This window comes from Lolium rigidum, chromosome 5 (genome assembly GCF_022539505.1).
Source record: "Lolium rigidum isolate FL_2022 chromosome 5, APGP_CSIRO_Lrig_0.1, whole genome shotgun sequence".
NCBI lineage: Eukaryota > Viridiplantae > Streptophyta > Magnoliopsida > Poales > Poaceae > Lolium > Lolium rigidum.
Genome location: NC_061512.1, coordinates 124,443,220 through 124,462,401, shown reverse-complemented (window position 1 = coordinate 124,462,401; position 19,182 = coordinate 124,443,220). Strand labels below are relative to the sequence as shown.

Sequence of the window (19,182 nt, the reverse complement as noted above, 5' to 3'; positions counted from 1 at the left end):
CTCATGTGAAGGTAGTCATCCTGTGTATTGGCAGGTGCTCCGTATGCAAGCATCCTCATGGCGGCGGTGCACTTCTGAATCGACGAGAACCCCGCCGTGCCAAGAACATCATGCTTTAGCTTGAAGTAGGGGTCGAACTCTCGAACGCCGTGGAGGATATTCATGAACAAACTCTTGCTCATCCTATACCGGTGCCGAAAATTGTCGGCATGTGTTGCAACATATGCGAAGTAGTCGTTGTGCAACATGTTATGCCCCTCCATCCTCTGCCGGGGCTTCGACTTCTTTCTTCCCGCCTTTGATCCTCCGCGGCGCGGCTTCTTCCTCTTCTCCGCGTCGGTGCGAAGCATCGCGATGATTGACAAATGCTCCCGAATGTTGTCATGGAAGGCTTGCTCATCCTCCATCATTTGGACGATTATCTCATCGTCGCTATCCATGTCTGAAGCAAAACAAATGGTTAAAATTCATCCGCGGCAGAGGAGGCAACGAACAACGACCTGTAGAGCCTACCAGGCAAGCCGCCGAACACCTTCTGTGCGCGGAGGAGGGGCGGATTTATCGGCACGTTCTGGGAGACTGGGATGCGTTGGCGAAGTGGCAGCGGCGAAAAGGACGGCGAGGGAGCCAGCCATCACGACGGTGCCCGACTCAGGAAAGATTGGCCGTCGAGACGGCCGGCAAATCGAGCGGCGGCAAGGGGTGGGAGGCGCGACGAGAAATAAAAGGCGGGAACCAACCGTTCTGGATTTGGCCACTGATAGGTGGGCGCGCCCGAAGCGTCCCATGTGGAGCGGGGACAGGCTCTGGGCACTGGACAGCGTATTGAGCCACGCTGGGCGGAAAGGGCTTTGGGACGCGTGACTGGAGCCGAAAATGTTCAATATGCCCTAAAAATCTTTGAGGAACGCGACTGAAGATGCTCTAAGCAAGCACCATGCGCACCAGCTGCTCAATGGCACACACTCACTCATCAGGGTCTCCGTATGATGTGTTAGAAAGAGACACTGTTTTTTTTTTGTTAGGGAGAAACTCAGGAAGACTATCGTTTTTTACATTCTTTTCATCACGCTTTCTGATATGGAGAAGTTGGACGACATCTTTGCTTTGAGGTTTGAGTTTTTGTTGACTTTTTTATGTTGCTGCACATCCAAGTTAACATGTTGCAGTTCGTTTGTCAATTTATTTCACATTAATGTTGATGGACTGTTGCATTGTTGTGGTGCTGCAGTACCTCTTTTATCTCATGGAAACGGACGTCATCTTTCTTTTGATCTGGAACGGACGTTACCTATGGCTGTAGAAGAACCATTGGTCTGGTCGATCAGACAGACAACCTTCAGGATTACGTGGAGCCCCAGGATTAAATTACTACAGTACGTTAAATGCCTACCTATTACTGCTTGGAATAAATGGAATAGATCAAAATGACGAGTATGACAGGTTCATCGTTTTTTAGGGCTTCAAAGTTGAAAACTATTTTCAAATTCCTACAAAATGTTCAGATATATATTTCCTTGAGCACCAAACGTCAAGCTTCCAGATAAATTTGCTCAATTCTATATTTCTTATGTGTACTCAGGATTTTTTTTTTTTATGAGGGCACTTGGTTTACAGGAAACCTATGGCTCTAAAAAGCCTCGGTGGATTAATTGCATGCAATCATATATTTGCAGTTTTGCTAGTTATAGGTAGCCTGATTTTTTTCACGTCAGTTCACTTAAAATGACTTTCAGGAAAAAGAAAGCAAATAACTTGATGTGATTTTCATTTATTATTTCATTCGTGCCATACAATGCAGACAAGATGCAGTGCTTTATCAAGACAAGAGCGCACTGACACCTTTCCGCGCTTGCCTGCTGGTGCTTGCCTATCTTCATATTATTCATCAACGCCGTGCTGTTTCTTCACATCTCCGCTACAAGCTTGGACTGCGCCAGCGCAAGGTCGAACGCAGTGAAAGAGTGAGGAGACAGCGTGACCTGCATCTCCTCCGCGGCGTTGCGCAGCTGGACCGTCACCGGCACAACCTGCATTATTTATCGTAGTAATAGGTAAAGCATTAGTTTCAGATGAGCTGGCAAAACAGTTGCACATTGCGGTCGTGATGCACTTGAACACATAACCATCGACGACATGCTGTACACATTGTTGTGTATTTGATATTATTTGAGCTTAGATGTGTAATACCTTGTTTGGATTAGTGAATGAATTCTCATCCATCACACTGCCAGAAGTGAGAACGGTGGCAGTACATCCGAGCGTATTGACGCTGCCCTCGATCCCAGTTGTCAAGATTGTGAGGCTCACGGCATCTGGCCCAAAGTTCACAATCTGCGAATGCATGTGCTTCTCAGATCAGCACAATAATATTGCAACTCTCCGCATGCAACGATGCAAATTGTTTTTACTTACCTTCACTCTGAGGAAGCTGTTGTCATTATCATGCCATGTGATAGCAGATGCCGCCAGCGAACCAGAGTAGTTTGAACTGACTGTGATCGGATGGATCATAGCGCCGCTTGATTCACGGAAAAGCTTCTGCATCCAGTAACTGGGAGTTCCATATTGCTGCCAGGAATTGAACACAATAGCGTCTGGGTTCCACCTGATTATTTTAGTCGAATGTACTTATTGTAGTGCTAAAATCAATATGAACATGAAAACAATGAAGTTAGTGCAAAGACATCGATTGATAACTAACGTCTGGTCGTTATCGTTCACGAAGAGCGGTGCATAGCTTGCCATCTGAACAATATCACTGCAAAAGAAAAGAAAAAAAAAGCGACCGGTCAGATAACTCAAAAGTAAACATCACTTTGTTGTTATTAGTAGAGTATAAAACTCCATTTAGGTATGATGACTTCATGAGAAAACGTACTAACACCAAATTGCCAAACAAATAATATTGAAGGCGAATTACCTATTCTTCTCCAGTCCAGTAAGGAAAGCAGCCTCTGCCAATGAAGCAAGAAGGCTACCTCTACCTGCATCCTTTCCTGTAACAGCATACTCGCTAACAAAAGCCTGCACTCAAAATCACATTCAGGAAGGTGTTTAGGGTGTCTAAACAGGATTAGGTGATGTTTTTTTTTTTTTTTTTTTTTTTTCGAGAACCCGCAGGAGATCTGCGCGTCATTATATTAAGCATCAGAAGCGGACCAGAAATGTCCAAGTACAATGAGGCGAGAAGACAACAGGGCAAGCACCCATCTCGCCTCAGCAACCACCAGAAGCAAGAAAGAAAAACTAGTCTACTACACCCAAAGGTCCGCCTCTACAAGCCAACCAAGAGGCCCATTCGTCAAGCACCTTCGTAGCCGTGGCCGCCGTTTGCAAGCTACTGCCTTGGAATACACGGTCGTTGCGTTCCAGCCATAACGCACGAAGGACGAGCATGACCAAGGAGTTGAGCTGTTTGCGCTGCGGCTTGGCAACACGGGTAGATGCAAGCAGCCACCAGTCATTGATGCCAACATTGGGCGCAGGGATGATGTTTGGCAAGCCAAGGCGAGTAACGACCCGCGCCCAAACCTCTTGCGCGTAGGAGCAATGCAAGGAAAGATGATCGAGCGTTTCCGGCTCTAACCCGCAAAGAGGGCAAAGGAGATGCGTGGGGAGGCCTCGCCGTAGTCTGCGATCCGCAGTCCAACAGCGTCGCCGTAGGGCAAGCCAAGCATGCAGACGGTGCTTGAGGGGAGCGAATGAATCCCAAATAAGCGGAGCCGCAGCCAAACCCACGGTGCCCTGGAAAAGCATGCCGTAGGCGGAGCGAGAGGAGAAGGCACCATCGCTAGTCCACTTCCACTTGAAAACGTCGGCCTCAGTCGAAGCAGAGCGGGCAGCTGCGCGGACCGCCGACCAGAGACGTAGGTAATCCACCGTCGCATCAACGGAGAGTTCGCCAGCGATGTCCAGGGCCCAGCTGTTGTGGAGGAGCCCCTCCGCAACCGAACGCCGTTTCCGCGCCGCCGGAGGAACCAGCTTGAACAAGGCCGGGGCAATCACCGCAGCGGAAAGCCCCCCGATCCAGGGGTCTTCCCAGAACAGCACGGCCGTGCCATTGCCGAGCTGGATACGAACGGACGCGTTGAAAAGGGCCTGCGCATCGGGTCCAATCTTGATCCCCAAGCCGTGCCAGGGCTTAGAAGGGTCCACCTTGGCAAGCCAAGCCCACTTTGTGCGGAGCGCCACATTCATCCAACGAAGGTTCAGGAGGCCCAGGCCTCCCAAAGCCTTGGGCTGACAAACCAGGCGCCAGGCCACCGTACACGAGCCGCCCTTCGCGTCAGCGCTACCGACCCAGAGGAAGCTACGCCGCAGTTTGTCGACTGCCTTGTAGAACCAAGGGTCCAGGTCAAGCGCAAGCAGCTGGTAAACCACGGAGGCCGACATCACGGCCTGGACGTAGACAAGGCGTCCTTCCTTGGAAAGAAGACGAGCTTTCCAGTGCGGGAGTTTGGCCGCCAACTTGTCGATCGCAGCTTGGAGCTCCGCCTTGGATGGTTTGCCGAGGGAGAGGGGAAGACCCAAGTACTTGCACGGGAGATGCTCGATCGGGCAAGGGAGATGAACTGCCATGGCATCCAACTCCGCGGGCGTGCACTGGATAGGGGCGGCAGAGCTTTTGCGGTAATTCACCAACAGACCCGACGCGGATCCGAAGCAGGCAAGGATTCTCCAGATCGCCGCAAGCTCAGCAGGGTCAGATCTGGCAAAGATCACGACGTCGTCTGCGTACAGAGAGACGCGGTGTCGGAGCCCAAGGTCACCAAGGTTGGTGATGAAGCCAGCCCGCTCAGTGGCTATGAGCATTGCCGAAAGCACGTCCATGGCTATGACGAACAACAAAGGCGAAATAGGGTCGCCTTGTCGCAGGCCCCGCCCGTGGAAGAAAGGGTCACCAGCGAAGCCGTTGACCAGGACACTTGTGGACGCCGTACGGAGAATGAGAGCAATCCACCTGATCCACCGTGGCCCAAATCCGCGCTGCCGCAGCACGCTCAAGAGGAATGGCCAGGAGAGGCTGTCAAAAGCCTTAGCCATGTCAACCTTGAGGAGAAGAGAGGAGACCTTCCTCCTGTGGAGGAGTTTCGCCGATTCCTTAACCAGCAAGAAGTTGTCCTGGATGCAACGGTTCCTAATAAACGCGGTCTGATTAGGGCCCACTAGGTCATGCATCCGGGGTGCCAGGCGACGCGCAAGGACCTTGGTGAACAACCTCGCAAAGCAGTGAACAAGGCTGATGGGCCGAAAATCGTTGAGCTCCACCGCCCCAGCCTTCTTAGGCACCAAAGTGACTAAAGCCTCATTAAGAGCCTCAAAGCCCTGGTCACGGCCGAGCCATACCGCATGCATCGCCGCGACCACGTCACCCTTAACCACAGGCCAGCAGTGTCTGAAGAAATCCCAGGAGAAGCCGTCGGGGCCAGGCGATTTATTGGCCGGCATGGCGCAGATAGCGTCCCAAATCTCGGCCTCTGAAAACTGCACTTCGAGCTCCGACAGATCAAGGGGGGGGAGCGCAATGGCAGCAAGGGAGAGGTCAGAATCCCGCGGGAGGGCAGTCCCAAAAATGCCCAGGAAGTGGGCCGTGGCCAGAGCAAGCTTATCATCCAGGTTCACCGCCGAACGATCACCAGAACGCAGAGAGGTAATGCAGTTCCGTTGCCGCCGGCCCGTCGCCAGGATGCGAAAAAACTGAGCTGAGGCGTCACCTGCCTTGATGCCAGCCACCCTGGCACGCTGCCTAGCAATAGTCCGCTCTAAAGAAGCAAGCCCAAGGAGCTTGAGCTTCAACGATCTCCGCAGCGCGCCTTCAGCCGGTGACAGCGTCCGAGCCTCTTGCGCAACATCGAGACGGAGGATGACCTCGTTCGCCACCAAGATAAGGTCACGGATGGAGCCTGTTTTCCGCCTGCTCCACCCTTCCAACCCACGGCTGGTGCGGCGCAGCTTATGGGCGAGGCGGAGGAGCGGGTTAGCAGGTAGATCACAGAAGCGCCAGCGTTTTCCCACAGGTCCCTGACAGTGTCGGGGAAGCCGTCAAGTTTGAGCCAAAAACGCTCAAACCGAAAGCGCTTCCCCACCTGGGACTGGACTGCCGTGGACATGAAGATCGGGCAGTGATCCGAGAGAGAGGACGAGAGCGCTGTGAGCGTTGCCGCCGGATATAGCTCATCCCACTCGAGGGACACAAACCAACGATCAAGCTTGACGAGCGTGGGAGAGGCTCGTTCGTTACTCCACGTAAATCTCCGGCCCAGCAAGGTGGACTCCTTGAGCTCGAGATCATTAAGGCAGCGCCGGAACATGCCCAAATTGCGACGATTGACAACGGGCGTGTTTTTGTCCCTGGCGTCCACAATGAGGTTGAAGTCGCCGGCTACCGCCCATGGGCCGGCCAGCGTCGCCCGAAGCATCCGCAACTCATCAAGGAACGCCCCCTTAAGGCTGTCGCAGGAAGGGCCATACACCGCGGTGAGCCACCATGTGGCAGAGCCCGGAACGGAGAGCTCGACGGAGACCGAGAAACGGTCACAGCGGCTTTGGAGCACGCTCACATCCTCGCTTTTCCAGGCCACAATCACACCTCCCGCAGAGCCAACAGCCGGCAAGTAAGCAAACCCGTCGAAGCGGGGCCCAAAGGACTGGGAAATGTCAAAGGCGGTTACAAGCTGGAGCTTAGACTCCGACACACACACCACTGATGGCGAAGCATCATCTACCGCTACCCTAATGACGGAGCGTCGAGCGGGGTTATTCATACCCCGCGCGTTCCAAACAGCAATGCCAATGTTCTTGGGATCCATTGGAAACATCCTACAGCAGCAACAACCAGGGGAGGAGCACTAGGCTGCCGCGCCCTCCGCCGAGCCTCCAAACGCAGCTCCGTGGCAGTCCAAGCCAAACAAGGCTGCAATGGCCCCCACCTGTTCCGGGCCGAGCGGCGAGGAGAAGATAGCCGCGTAGTCGTCAAGCTGCGCGGCAGAAAGGCGCTCTCCCTCGCGACAAACTCCAAGCTTCTCCATCAGGATCCGCTGCGCACGCTTGATGGCCGTGGCGGAAGCATTGAGGCCTTTGGCAGCAAGGCGCCGGCTGCGACGCGCGGAAGGCTGCTTGACGGAGAACAGGCGTCGGCGCACCACTTTAGGGTCTGGCAGCGAGAGCAGCGGGTCGTCTAGCCTCCGGCGGAACTGCCGCAAGAGGTCCGTCAGCGTTTGAGCGTCCTCCGCATCAGCAGGCGGTGAGGAAGCAGTGTGCGAGGAAACGGCCTGGACGGGATCCACAGCTGCATGCAGCGGATCAATCTGGGGCGCACCATGAGCATCCGACGGCGGGAGGTCACGGGTTGCAGCTGTAGCAGTAGACCCCACCGGCGCAGAGGGGAGCAGGAGCTCAGGCGTAGCCGCGTGCGCCTCGACAGCGGTGCAAGTGTGGGGCGCCACGCCAGGCCTCACATGCTCCGCAGAAAGCGCATCAAGCGACCAAGAAGGCAAGCTAGGCGATGCCTCCCCCTGCCCAGCAGAGGCCCTACTCCGCGACAGGAAACTCTCAGCCGCCTCGAGCGCCGCACTGTCACCACGGAGACATGCTGAGCTCCAACAGCGCTCAGAGCACGAGGAGGCAGCCGAACCAGACCGTTGACGAATGCAACCGCTCAGCACCACGGGATGCCTAATAGGCGTGCAAGTGTCCACATGCGATGGCAGCAGCATGGGCGAGGTCTGCCCTACCGCAGGGCATGCGGAGCAGTCAACCTGGTCTTCGCGCGGACCGGCGGACGCATGCACGCAACAGGACAACGGCACCGCATCGCAACCCGCGCCTGGACCCCGCAACAACCTAGGGCTGACGTCATCCAAGGGAACCACACCGACGGCGTCGTCGCTGCAGGCAGCGGGGCTAGGGCACCACCGCCCAGCTCCGTCGGCGAGCAGGGCACGCGAGGCGGCGGCCGAACAGGGGGACGGTGCCGCCGCAGGAGCCAGTGTCGCATCAACAACGGAAGCAGCACGGCGCCCGCGACGCCTCCTGGGAGCACGACGACGGCGGCGGCGCCGGCCACGTCTTGCATCAGCGTCGTCCGGGCGAGGCGCGGCCCTGCCACTCACATCCGAGCACGAACCGTCACCGAGGCCTGGATCACGGCCGGAGGAGCCACCAGGGGACGGCGGGCCACCAATGAGCCAACGCACCACCCAGAACCGGATGCGGTACCAAAGGACGCGCGGCGACTCCGAGCGCGGGCGGCGCCGCCCCGAAGAGACTTGGAGCCGCAGCCCTGAGCCCGGCTCCGGGACAGCAAGCCAACGGACGGCCGGAATGGCGGTCACGTCGTGCGTCCACAGAGAAAGCCGGAAACAAGACATGTCGCTGCGGCTGGCGGTTGCCGGATCAACCTCGTCGATGATGCCGCAATCGTGGAGGAGCTTGCAGGCCGTGCGCTCAGTCCAGGCATGGCCCGGGATGCCACGAATCTCAAGGTCCGCCAGAAAAGGCGCTTCACGCTGCACCGCCCCGACCTGCCGCGACCAAGGCTCGAGAAGGAGAGAGCAATGCGGGGAGGACACCACGCCGGTATGGACCAGCAAGTCGCGGATCTCTCGAGAGGCGCAGAGCGCCAAGAAATCCGCCGGCTCGAAAGCGCGCATGGAGAAGTCCAGCGCGGTGAGGCGGAGCTGGGCTTGGATCGCCGCCGCCGCCACCTGAGGAGACACCTCCTCCCTCGCGCCGGACACGGTAACCATCACGGCCCGATCAAGGTCCAGCTCCATCTGCACCATACCCTGAGACGGCAGCAGGTAGCAGAGGTCCGGCCGCGGCTGATCGACCGGCAGCTTCCCACCGTCCGGCGGTAGAACAGACGGGGAGGCAGGGGAGAAAGGAGCGGAGAAACCAACAGCCTCGGAGGAACCAGGCCTGCTGCCACCTGCAGACCCCGTGGAGACCACATCGCGCCAGGTCCGCTCGAACTCCGCCGCACCAGAGCATGCAGGTTGGTGCAGGGCGCCACCGTGCGAGGCGGCGGCCGGGGGAGCCACGGCGTCGCAGGGCCCCGCAACAGGGCGCAAGGGCGGCGGGATTCGGGGAGGCGGAGATGACTCCGGCGAGCTACGAGGCCTCTTGCAGTCCCTGGAGGTGTGCTCCGCACCACCACAGCGCACACAGAAGGTGGCGTTGGTGCACTCCGCCGAGATGTGGCCCTCCAGGCCACAGTTGTAGCAGCGCCCATGGAGCGCGGCAGGGATCCTGCTCGCCGCGCCTTGGGGAGGTCTGGAGGCCGGAAGCGGCCTGTGTGCCTGCCGGGTGCGCTCCTGCGCCCGCCGGAGGTTGCGCGCACGCCTGGATTCAGCAGTCCTCCATTGCCGGTCAGGGCCAGCACCACCAGGCACAGGGACGGCGGCGGCGCGCGGCGCTCCACGGCCGGGCCCAGGGCCAGCACCACCGGACACAGGGACGGCGGCGGCGCGCGGCACTCCACGGCTGGGCCCCGCGCCAGCATCCCATCCCCTCGATCCGATCTGGTGGCCTGCTGGAGCAACAACCACAGACCGGAGAGGGGGCAGCGGGGCACGGGAGCTCACAGAGTCCTCACTGCAGGTGGAACCCGAGAGGGCGACGCGGCCGTCCATGGCAGCAGCCCTCGCCGGAGGCGCGCGGGGTGACGCCCCACGCCTCTCACTCACGCTCACTCTCGCTCACGCTCACTCTCGCTCACGCTCACTCTCGCTCACGCTCACTCTCGCTCAAGAGTCTTAGGTGATGTCAATACCCATGTCATCGCCTATGGTGATGTAAATAAGAGAATGCATAAAACTCCCAAGATGCTTGACAACACATCATCACACAATTGATATTCTCCTTACCCCCCCCCCCCCCCTTGTATCCCTCAACATCCTGAAAATGGAAAATTGTATTCCGTTTTTACAGGAAGTTCGAAAATCAGTATTGAAAGGCAACCATCAGGTGGTGACTGTTGCCACCAGGCCTAATTTGGCCTATGTTCAGTGCTTGATGCTAGTATAGTGGTGGGTTTAATCCTACAAGCCTGGTCTAATTGATTTTGTTGCATATAGGCCCTGGAGCCATCCATACAGCCGGGGGGTCTAGGTTAACAATTTTAGGCGAAGTGGGGACATAGACCTGCACATTAACACATGCATAGAGTGTCACATAATTAATTTAAAGAAGGGGAATCTTTTACAGCTAGCTGCGTTAGCAAGGGGTCACCCAAGTACTATAAGCAAGCCGGGGACATTTTAAGATAAAGACTATCCTAAGAACATCCCTTGAGTTCCGAAAAAAAAGAACATTCCTTGAGAACTGTAAGGAAGTCCTAAATTCATATGAAAGGTATATCATGAAAAACAAGAGCCTTTGCAAGGCTGTTTCACAGGCATCTTCCTGCAAAGTAAAAAAGGTCCACAAAGCAATGAGAATTGAGGCATACCTTGGGCCCACTACGAGAGGTTTTGTCAAATGTGTTCCTCATGGAAAATAGTGCCTTGGAATCGGTATAGACCTAAAAACAAGAAGGATCCTCAGGATCTAAGAAAGAACTTGAACTTGAGTACTTGACCTTGATGGAAAAAACACGAGGTAGAATTATAGATTCTATACAGCAAGAAATGAGGCAAAAAGATCTGGCAGCAAGTAGTGTACTCCCTCCATTTTGTTTTAGTCTACATTTTAGATCAATTTTTGTGTTCCATATTAATCTACATTCTAGCTTTTAGTCAACGAAAACACAGAAAACGAAGCGCTATTTTTCTCTCTATTGGATGTCATTACTTTCAATGTAGCTTTGATTGGTTGAAATAGTACTAATAAATGCATTACTAGTTTGTCTTATTTTTTCTAGAATATTGATTTAAGTGGAACAGAGGGAGTACATGGAAATCATATAAGTCAGCAGGGTGGTCAAGTGGTGTAGAGGAACCATCACAGTTCGAAATCATCTGAATGTCTGGATAAGCCTCTCGTATAGCATTGTAGAACTTGAGGTAGTTTCCTGTTTAATAAATTAGAGAACATCATGTATCTAAAGACAGCTCATATCAGTGCTAAATAATTGTAATCAGTGGCTCTCAATAGTTCAAGTATAATTTATGCCCTACAACAGGAAGTTATGATAGAACAAGACTAGGTTACATGCAAAATCAACAAAAAAAAATTAAGGATGAGTACAGATTGGCCTTAAAATAGGAGAATGTAAATACAAAAAAGGGCTATGTGATCAGCGTTGCAACGGATCACCTCACTGAATCCAAAATTTGGGACACGAGGAATGTGATCATCGCTATCAAGACACTGGCAACAACAGTAGTCTCCCCATGACCTAATGGATGTAAATTCTTCAGCGCAATCAGACTACTAAAAGTCTAAAATGAAAAGGACTTTTTGTTTCTCACTTTAAGGGACTCGTGTCTGATGATATATATGAGTACTGTCCGGCCTGATAAATACTACTCCCTCCGTCGAATAATATAAGATTTTATTAAAACCAATATATGAGTATAATTGTTGTAGTAACATCTTATATTATATGGTGGAGGGAGTAGAATGATAAAAGGGCGATGAGGTAATTATAATTATGTTAAAAATATCTAAGGGAAAAAAGATGGCATCATCAAAAAGTTTGACTTGATATCACCCCCTTTTGCAGTGCGACTGAAAGTTGAGTGCTTGATTATCAAATGCGATTTTTCAGCTTGTATGGATGGGTCAAGCGATTTTGAGTTACATACATGTGGCACGCACATATGTTTTTGCAGTTTTATATATGCACAAATGTGTGTCTCCGAAATCATGTGTAGCCACCTGGCCACCTCCCTGGATTACCTATGTTACTTAGTAAATATATCATGGTCAAGATATACTTACTGTTCACTGACGGTACATTTTAAAATTGTGCACAGCGCTACTTTTGACTTAAGTATAGAAATTCCAGGAAAAATGGCTTGAGTGTGAAATGGATGAGCGGAAAATTTACCAAGGTAATTTTTTTTGCCACAATCTTCGTTTCCAATTGCAACATGTTTGACTGGGAATGGTTCAGGATGCCCCATCGCAGCTCTAACAGAACCCCATGTTGATTCAACACTCCCCCTTGCAAATTCTAGGCTGTCCAATATATCCTGCAGAACAGATGAGAACAGATCCAAAATAATGAACCTAGATTATTAGTTACAAGAAATACCTAAGCCTAAAAATGAAGTAGGAATCTTTTGGTGATTTTATTACTATTAGGAGCTATGAAGAATGCTCTTTGTGCATAATATCATTTATATTTGTGAACGATGTTAACAAGAAAGTAAAGAACTAAGACCAACCTCATCTCTGCTTCAATATTGATCATCTAAAAGAAGATTTTTAATACTTTACGTCACACAAGTAGATTCATTATATATATTTCTCCCCCTAGGTTCTCCAAAATGAGGTTTCTAATCTTTAGATACGCCCATAACAAGAAAATATTTATGATGAACTTGGGAGTTCAAACTCCAGGACTTACTTTGACAAAAGGGGCAATAGCAGTTGTATCAACTTCATCATGGTGGCTGATTCCTGACATTTGAGGGAGAACTTTCCAAATTAAAGAAGGAAACAGTGATCAAAGATATAAAACATCTAATATAATTACCATTGTTGAATACCCAGACTGGGGCAGCACCAAGGTCTTCAGAAAGCTTTAATGTGGATTTCAAAAGTAGTATAAGATCAAGGGTAATAATATAGAAGGAAAGGGTGAAACATTTAAAACTAGTACCTGAAGAAACTCGTAATATCCAAGGCCATCATCTGTCCAGTAATTCCAAACATCTCCGTAGTGTCCAGGCCTCTCTTCCCATGGACCAATAGAATCCCTCCACCTGAATGCGTTTCTTAACCAACTACCTTCAACAAAGCAACCTCCTACAATAGTTACATGTGATCTAATGCATTATTCCAGATATGTTTGATAACATATGTGCAAACATCAAGAATTTAATATTCAATCAGAAAAAGTTTCAACAAACCAGGGAATCTCAAGAACCGGGGCTTTAAATCCATAAGCATGGATATAAGTTCTGTGCGGAAACCGTGTCCCTGTAAAATTAAGTATATCAAACTCTCAGATAAAGCCAAGCCATGCACCAGATGCAAAATGATATACTACAACGATCAAACTCACCTTAAGTTTATAGGTTTTAACAAGATTAAAATTCAGTGTAGCTTTTTCTTTAGATGTACTCTTCTCAATATCAAGATTGACAATGAAAGTATAACTTACCTTGTATGTATCCGAAGGCATGAGTGATACTTGATCAAGCCATACAACTCCCTTCTTGTTAGCTGTTATTTGAAGTCTTGAGGTTCTGTCTGTTCCTTTAGCAACCAAACTCTGGTCCAATTTTATCCAATTTGATGTGCCGGATACTCTGCAGAAGTACAATACTCACCTATTGTAATAGCCAAATATACTTATCATGATGTTCAAATTCGAGGGAAAATATTCTAACCGTATGGCAGCTGAAGCCAGAATCTGTAACCCGTCAGAGTTTGTTAGTGAAACTGTCAGCTCTGTTGTTTCTGGCGACTTAACATGCATAACTAGATTGTAGGTCTTTCCATCTTCTATGTTCTGAAATTGGCATGATGGGTGTGATGGAATTATTTGGAAGGAAACAAATGAAAGGGCGGTACATTACATGCTGTGCCTTTTCTTACAAACACCAGAGGATGGAAGCTAGTTACTTTTAGTTTCATGAAGAAAAAACACAAATTGACAGAAATATAGTATGAGCAATCAACTTATGATCAACATAAACTCGTACCATGCCCCAGAACCCAGGGTTGTAAATGCCGACACCGCCATCTGGGCAGTTGTCACAGAGAACCTCCATTCTTAGAGCAACAGTGTTTCGACTGAAACATGACATACGATCTGTTGCTACAAATACGGATGAATCATCTCCAATTATGGACCACGGGTCAATGTTTGATGGAGTATGGGGCCCTCCAGCTTCAAAACCTGGATCAGTGAAAACTAAAATTATTCTAAACATCAAATACCAACAGCAACTTCAGTGAATGCCTATCCATTTATTCAAAATGCCTTAGATAAACTGTTTGTACATGTAGTTTTATATCTACGTTCAAAAGTAGTGATGACTGGCTTGAAGATGTGGTAGAATAGACTTGGGTTAAACAGGAAGAATATGTCAATAGGGAATTGTGACCTTCAGACAGTAATTAAGAAGGGTAGCTCTTTTAATTTTATTGTATATAATTCTTCATCTAGATATGAAATCCCCTGTTTCATGTTCCAATGGACTAGACAGGATAGGCATCTTGTCACATATCAGTTTTACGCTAGTGCTGTATATTAGTTCAAGATCAATTAGAATTCAGATGGAAGTATACATAAGAAACATGGTACTCGGACATGCTCCAATTGAAATCGTTTAGATTTATCAGAGTATTATAGACACGCAAACAAGAGCATGCTCCAATTGAGTCAGTACCCCATTTGCCACTGATAGGTATTTTGTAACAGTCAATTTTTACCTGTATTAAGAAGAATTAAAATTACCTCTATTGCTAACAAGTTCTGCCCATATTCCACCAGCCCCGGCATGATTGATCTCCTACATTATTAGTCAATTCAGTAGAAGTGAGAACCTGATGGAACATAATTACTACATATGGATCATTCTGCGAATGCATTGAAACTCGAGATTCCTTAAAAAGATTGGCATATCTCTCCTCACCTCAAAAAACATCCCAAACAGCGTGTCAGGGATCTTTCGAGCAAGGTTTGGTGAAGCGTCAACACTGAGGCTTGCCTCCTGGGTGACCTCAAACTCCGATGCCAAACACTTGGTCCCCACGCAGAACAGAAGCAAGAAGCAGAAGATGGCACGAGCGCAACAGGGCGTTTCTTTGGAACCCATGCCTTGGAGTTCTGAACACTAACCGGTCTGTGTTCCTGCTGAATAATAAATAACAAAACATGATATATTATGCGGTGCCAATCACGCTTGCTGGAAATTGGAAGCACAGACTGCTAGGACGTGACACTTTCAGATTATCGAACTGCATAGCGACTAGCAGAACGGGCTACATGTAACCAGAGAACTGCAGGCTACATGTCCGAAACAATATCTGCAACCTAACTAGCCTATATTCATTCCTACGACACGAAGTTCAACAGCTAAAAGGAATTTGCAGACTGTGCACATACATAGTCGCCCAAGAAGCACCGGTGTTAACCAATTCTCTTCAACTAAACATTTGATCAAACAAATCGTCTACGAAACCAAAGAACCCGAGGCCGGACAGCCGAAAACAAGCAGGGTAAAAAGGAAAGATCGCATTTCTAGGAGAGTCCTCACCACACAACACCTTGGGGAATGAGTGAGAGGTGCAGGAAGGATGCGGCCTTAAGTAGCCGGCCGGCGGTGGCTTCGAAGTGAAGCGTCCGGGAGGAGCAACGGCCTCCGCCGCCGTATGACGGAGGCTGGCTGCGGCACTGCGGGTTGCTTGCCGGGGCGTGCTTCGGCGGCGGCGGCGCTCGACGGCTGACACGTGGGGACCCCAGAGCGAGCGGTGGTGCCTATCCGCATCGTTGGCTTTTTAGGGTGTGTTCGGTTCTGGAATTTGGTGGAATGGAACGGAACGGTTCCGCACCCAGCCCTCATTCCAGTGTTCGGTTGGGGCAAAAGAATGGAACCAGGGCATTCCTCAGAAGCGAATATACCTCGAAGATGCGGAACGGAGTGCTTCCACCGAATCGGTCGAATCGGGAGGAATCGCTGCCTATCCGTCACCGCACCGAGCGAAAAGAAAAAAAAAACTCTCTCTCACCGCACAACCCTATCCTCTCTGGCCCGTGCTCGCTTCCTCTCCCCGGGCGCGCGCGCCGCCCTCTCCTCCCCGGCTGCTCATCTCTCTCTCCCCAGCCCGCTCCTCTCCCTCTCCGCGACTCTCTCTCTCCCGCCCGCTCTCTCTCTCGGGTGGCGCGAGCCGCGCGTGTAGCGTGCGCGGCGGCGGTAGGCGGGCGAATCGGCCGGGGTGAAGCGGGGCGCGGCGGCGGTAGGAGGACCGGCCGGTGGTGTAGGCGGGCGGATCGCCGGCGGTGAAGTGGGCACTGCGGCGGTTGGAGCAGATGATCGGTAAGAGCATGTTTTCCCTCTGTATACTGTCCAATATGGAAAAATCGAATTTGTGATATGATTTGCCCCTATATACAATGTTCAAGTTGATTGTAAAATACGCCAAGTCAGGGAATGATCCATTCTCTATTGATGTTGACGATGAAAGTGAGATGCAAACTTCACCAAATGTAGGTGAGTCTTCTGCCAAAGCACCACCAAAAAAGAAGGCTAAGCTTGTGCACATTGAAGATGATCCACTAGTCACCACTTTGAAAGATGGGTTCAAAATGATGGCTGATGCAATTGCAAAATCTGGTGTGGATGATGATGCCATACCTGATAACTTGTGGGATGCTTTGGCTGCACTCAAGGGATTTGATGAGGACCATGTTGCTCACTACTATGCTCATCTTGTTGACAATCCGAAGACTGCAAAAGCTTTCATGACGCTTAAACTTGAAAGCAAGTTGGTTTGGTTGGGTAGGTATGTGCACAAGACCTTTGGAGTGCTCTATAATTTGAAGTGATGATATTCACTTCAAGTGCGTTGATGTAATATGGACTGCAATGAACTCTATTTAGTTGCATGGACCATAATATGTAATATGGACTGTAATGAACTCTATGTAGTTGCTTTTGGATCACTACTATGACATTAAACTTGACATGGTTGAATTTGGACTGTTTCGATGCCTATTATGGTCGTTTGGATCTAATTGTGTACTATATTTGCTGCTATATATGTGTTATGCTTATATGAATATATTGTTATTGCAAACTGTTGAAAATACAAACAAAGTGCTGCCAATTTTTTTGTTACAATATTGTTACATGGGGGAGGTATGTTCACCATAAGCATGAAAGAGGTGAGCTGAACCAAAATCTTGCCATTCCGTTCCGCGTTTTTTCCCGAACCGAACATGGGCACGGAACCATTCCGTTCCTCGTTTTTCCCGAACCGAACACGGGTACGGAACCATTCCGTGCCATTGGAATGGAACCATTCCGTTCCATGCATCATCATTCCACAACCGAACACATCCTTAGCATTGCGCGGCGCATTCGTCGTGGCAACGATCGTCGAACGGCTTTGCAGGTTTGTCTGTGGCCGCATCTCTGTGCCCCCCCACAACTGGGCAAGTGCTCGTCGATACGCTAAAACGTTTCAGTCGCGTATCACCTCCGCTCTGCACCCCGCACCGCTCTCCTCCTCTCCTCCCTTGAGAGTCTCCAAGTTGCTTCCGGCTCCTTCCTCCGCCTTCTTCAGCGGCTTCGCTGGCCGGAGGGGTTGGAGGGATGGAGACCGGCCCTTGTATAGGTTAGTAGCTAGGCTGATTTTGGGCTATATGCCCGTAATTTGGAGCAGAATCTCCAATCTGTTCGGCCAGATCGGTAGATGCCTAGGGATTTCTGTTCGATCTATTCAGTTCCGGCGGCCGAAGGTGGATGAATCGACGGGAGCCACAGTCTCCGTCAATAAAGCCGTTCTTGCTGAGCTCAGCTTGCTGCTGCAAGCACCTGCATCTTCTCTGGTCGGCCGTGGCGGCAGAAGGAGAAGAAAAGGTGCCGCTGCCCTTCTCTGGCCGGCCATGGTGGCGAGGGGAGTAGGGGAGCAGCAGTATGTTGTTCATCGGCATCTTCTAGGAGGAGCGGAAGACCCCTGTGCTGTTCGTGGTGGATGGTGCATGTGTTCTTCGTCTCCGCATCTTCGATAGTGGATCTTCTTCGACAAGTGCTTCCAAGCCAGTGGCAATCTTGCCACGGCTATCCTTGGCCATGGAGGCCAATCTTCAACCTCCGTTCGGAGGCTGCTCTCCGTCATCTGCTGGAGCTCGACGCCTGGATGCTGCCTAGTGGTTCGTCCCCGGAAGCTTCAAGATAGCCAGCGACGACGGTCGCTCGCCGGAAGAGGGCGCTCGAGTGCTCTCGCCCTGCTCCTCGGCGGCAACGCCTTGAGGACGCCGGCGGCTGGTGGCAGAGATGCCCTTGGTCCTGATTGCTTTTCAATTTTCTAGCTAGGGTGTTTCTTGCAAAAGTGCATGCCTTATCTTCAAATACTTGGTTTATTAGGACAAGTGATGTAAAGGGCATGTATGGAAAATGTATCTGCCCCACGTGCTTCGCTAATATATGGTCCACTTATTTGTTAAAAAAAAAAGTATAGATAGAGTAGTATAGCTATCCTCTGCTAAAAAAGAAAAGACAGTATAAGGGTTCTCTATTATACAACCATTTATCTTCCCATAACAACATAATTTTTTACTAAAATTTAAATAATTTTTATTATTACTACAGCTGACAATTAAGATATAATGTGATGTACCATTCATATTTATGTGTTTCTCTAGACTGCTAAGACCTAAGAGTAGATGTGCCTTCAATCAGACAGATAGTAGTATAGGTAGCCTCTGCTCAAAAGAAAAACAAAAAGTATATAGCTAGCTTAAATCAACATCGCCATGTTCCTTGTGTGAATCCATCAACGTTCACAACAGAGAAGGAAAGAACTTTGATAGATGCGCATGCTCGCGTACATCCGTCAAACCGAAGATCATTGTTGCCGGTACAACGGACATACACGCATTGAACCGTGCGTCGAAACGAAACCGAAGAATGGATATGCACAAGAGGATGTGCCTCATGCATGCGGCAGCCGAAGGCCGACGACCTGGGGCTGCCATTTTCTCTTTGTGATGCCTATGCTCGCTTTATTTGAAACGTGTTCTAAACATATTTAAAAATATTTAAAACATAAAAAAATGCCGTGTGTATATCTCCACATTCTATCTGCTCATAAAATAATTTCAGCAAAAACCCGACTTTTTAAGCACAGAAAAAGAGATGCCATCTTGTAGCTGGTGGTCGATCACCTGAAAAAAGAGATGCATAAAAGCGCAGAGTACAGGTTCAGGAACTCTCAGCCATAACAAACAAGAAAAACGACCACTTAATGGTAGTATGTACATGACTATCCATATAGTTCAGTATTAGTAAAACAAGTACATAATTAATTAGCTAGTAATATACAAGATATCTAATA

The 19,182-nt window shown here is 50.2% G+C and overlaps 1 protein-coding gene across 2 annotated transcripts; it reads right to left on the bottom strand.

Annotated features, from left to right (window-relative positions):
• Positions 1-1,742: 1,742 nt before the first annotated feature.
• On the bottom strand, positions 1,743-15,539 carry LOC124653120 (alpha-L-arabinofuranosidase 1-like). Of its 2 annotated transcripts, none has more exons than XM_047192179.1 (18): positions 15,381-15,539; positions 14,757-14,977; positions 14,579-14,633; positions 13,821-14,017; positions 13,506-13,627; positions 13,277-13,424; positions 13,023-13,092; positions 12,773-12,918; positions 12,647-12,692; positions 12,518-12,570; positions 11,996-12,140; positions 10,896-11,014; positions 10,454-10,525; positions 2,924-3,027; positions 2,705-2,761; positions 2,416-2,608; positions 2,191-2,334; positions 1,743-2,030 (listed from the first exon to the last, which is right to left on the bottom strand). In XM_047192179.1, the coding sequence occupies exons 2-18, from the start codon at positions 14,937-14,939 to the stop codon at positions 1,908-1,910; spliced, it is 1,977 nt and encodes a 658-aa protein (XP_047048135.1). In that variant the 5' UTR covers positions 14,940-14,977; positions 15,381-15,539; the 3' UTR covers positions 1,743-1,907. The 2 variants fall into 2 exon arrangements, with proteins under 2 accessions (XP_047048135.1, XP_047048136.1); XM_047192180.1 differs by having other exon boundaries at positions 14,757-14,974.
• Positions 15,540-19,182: the final 3,643 nt, after the last annotated feature.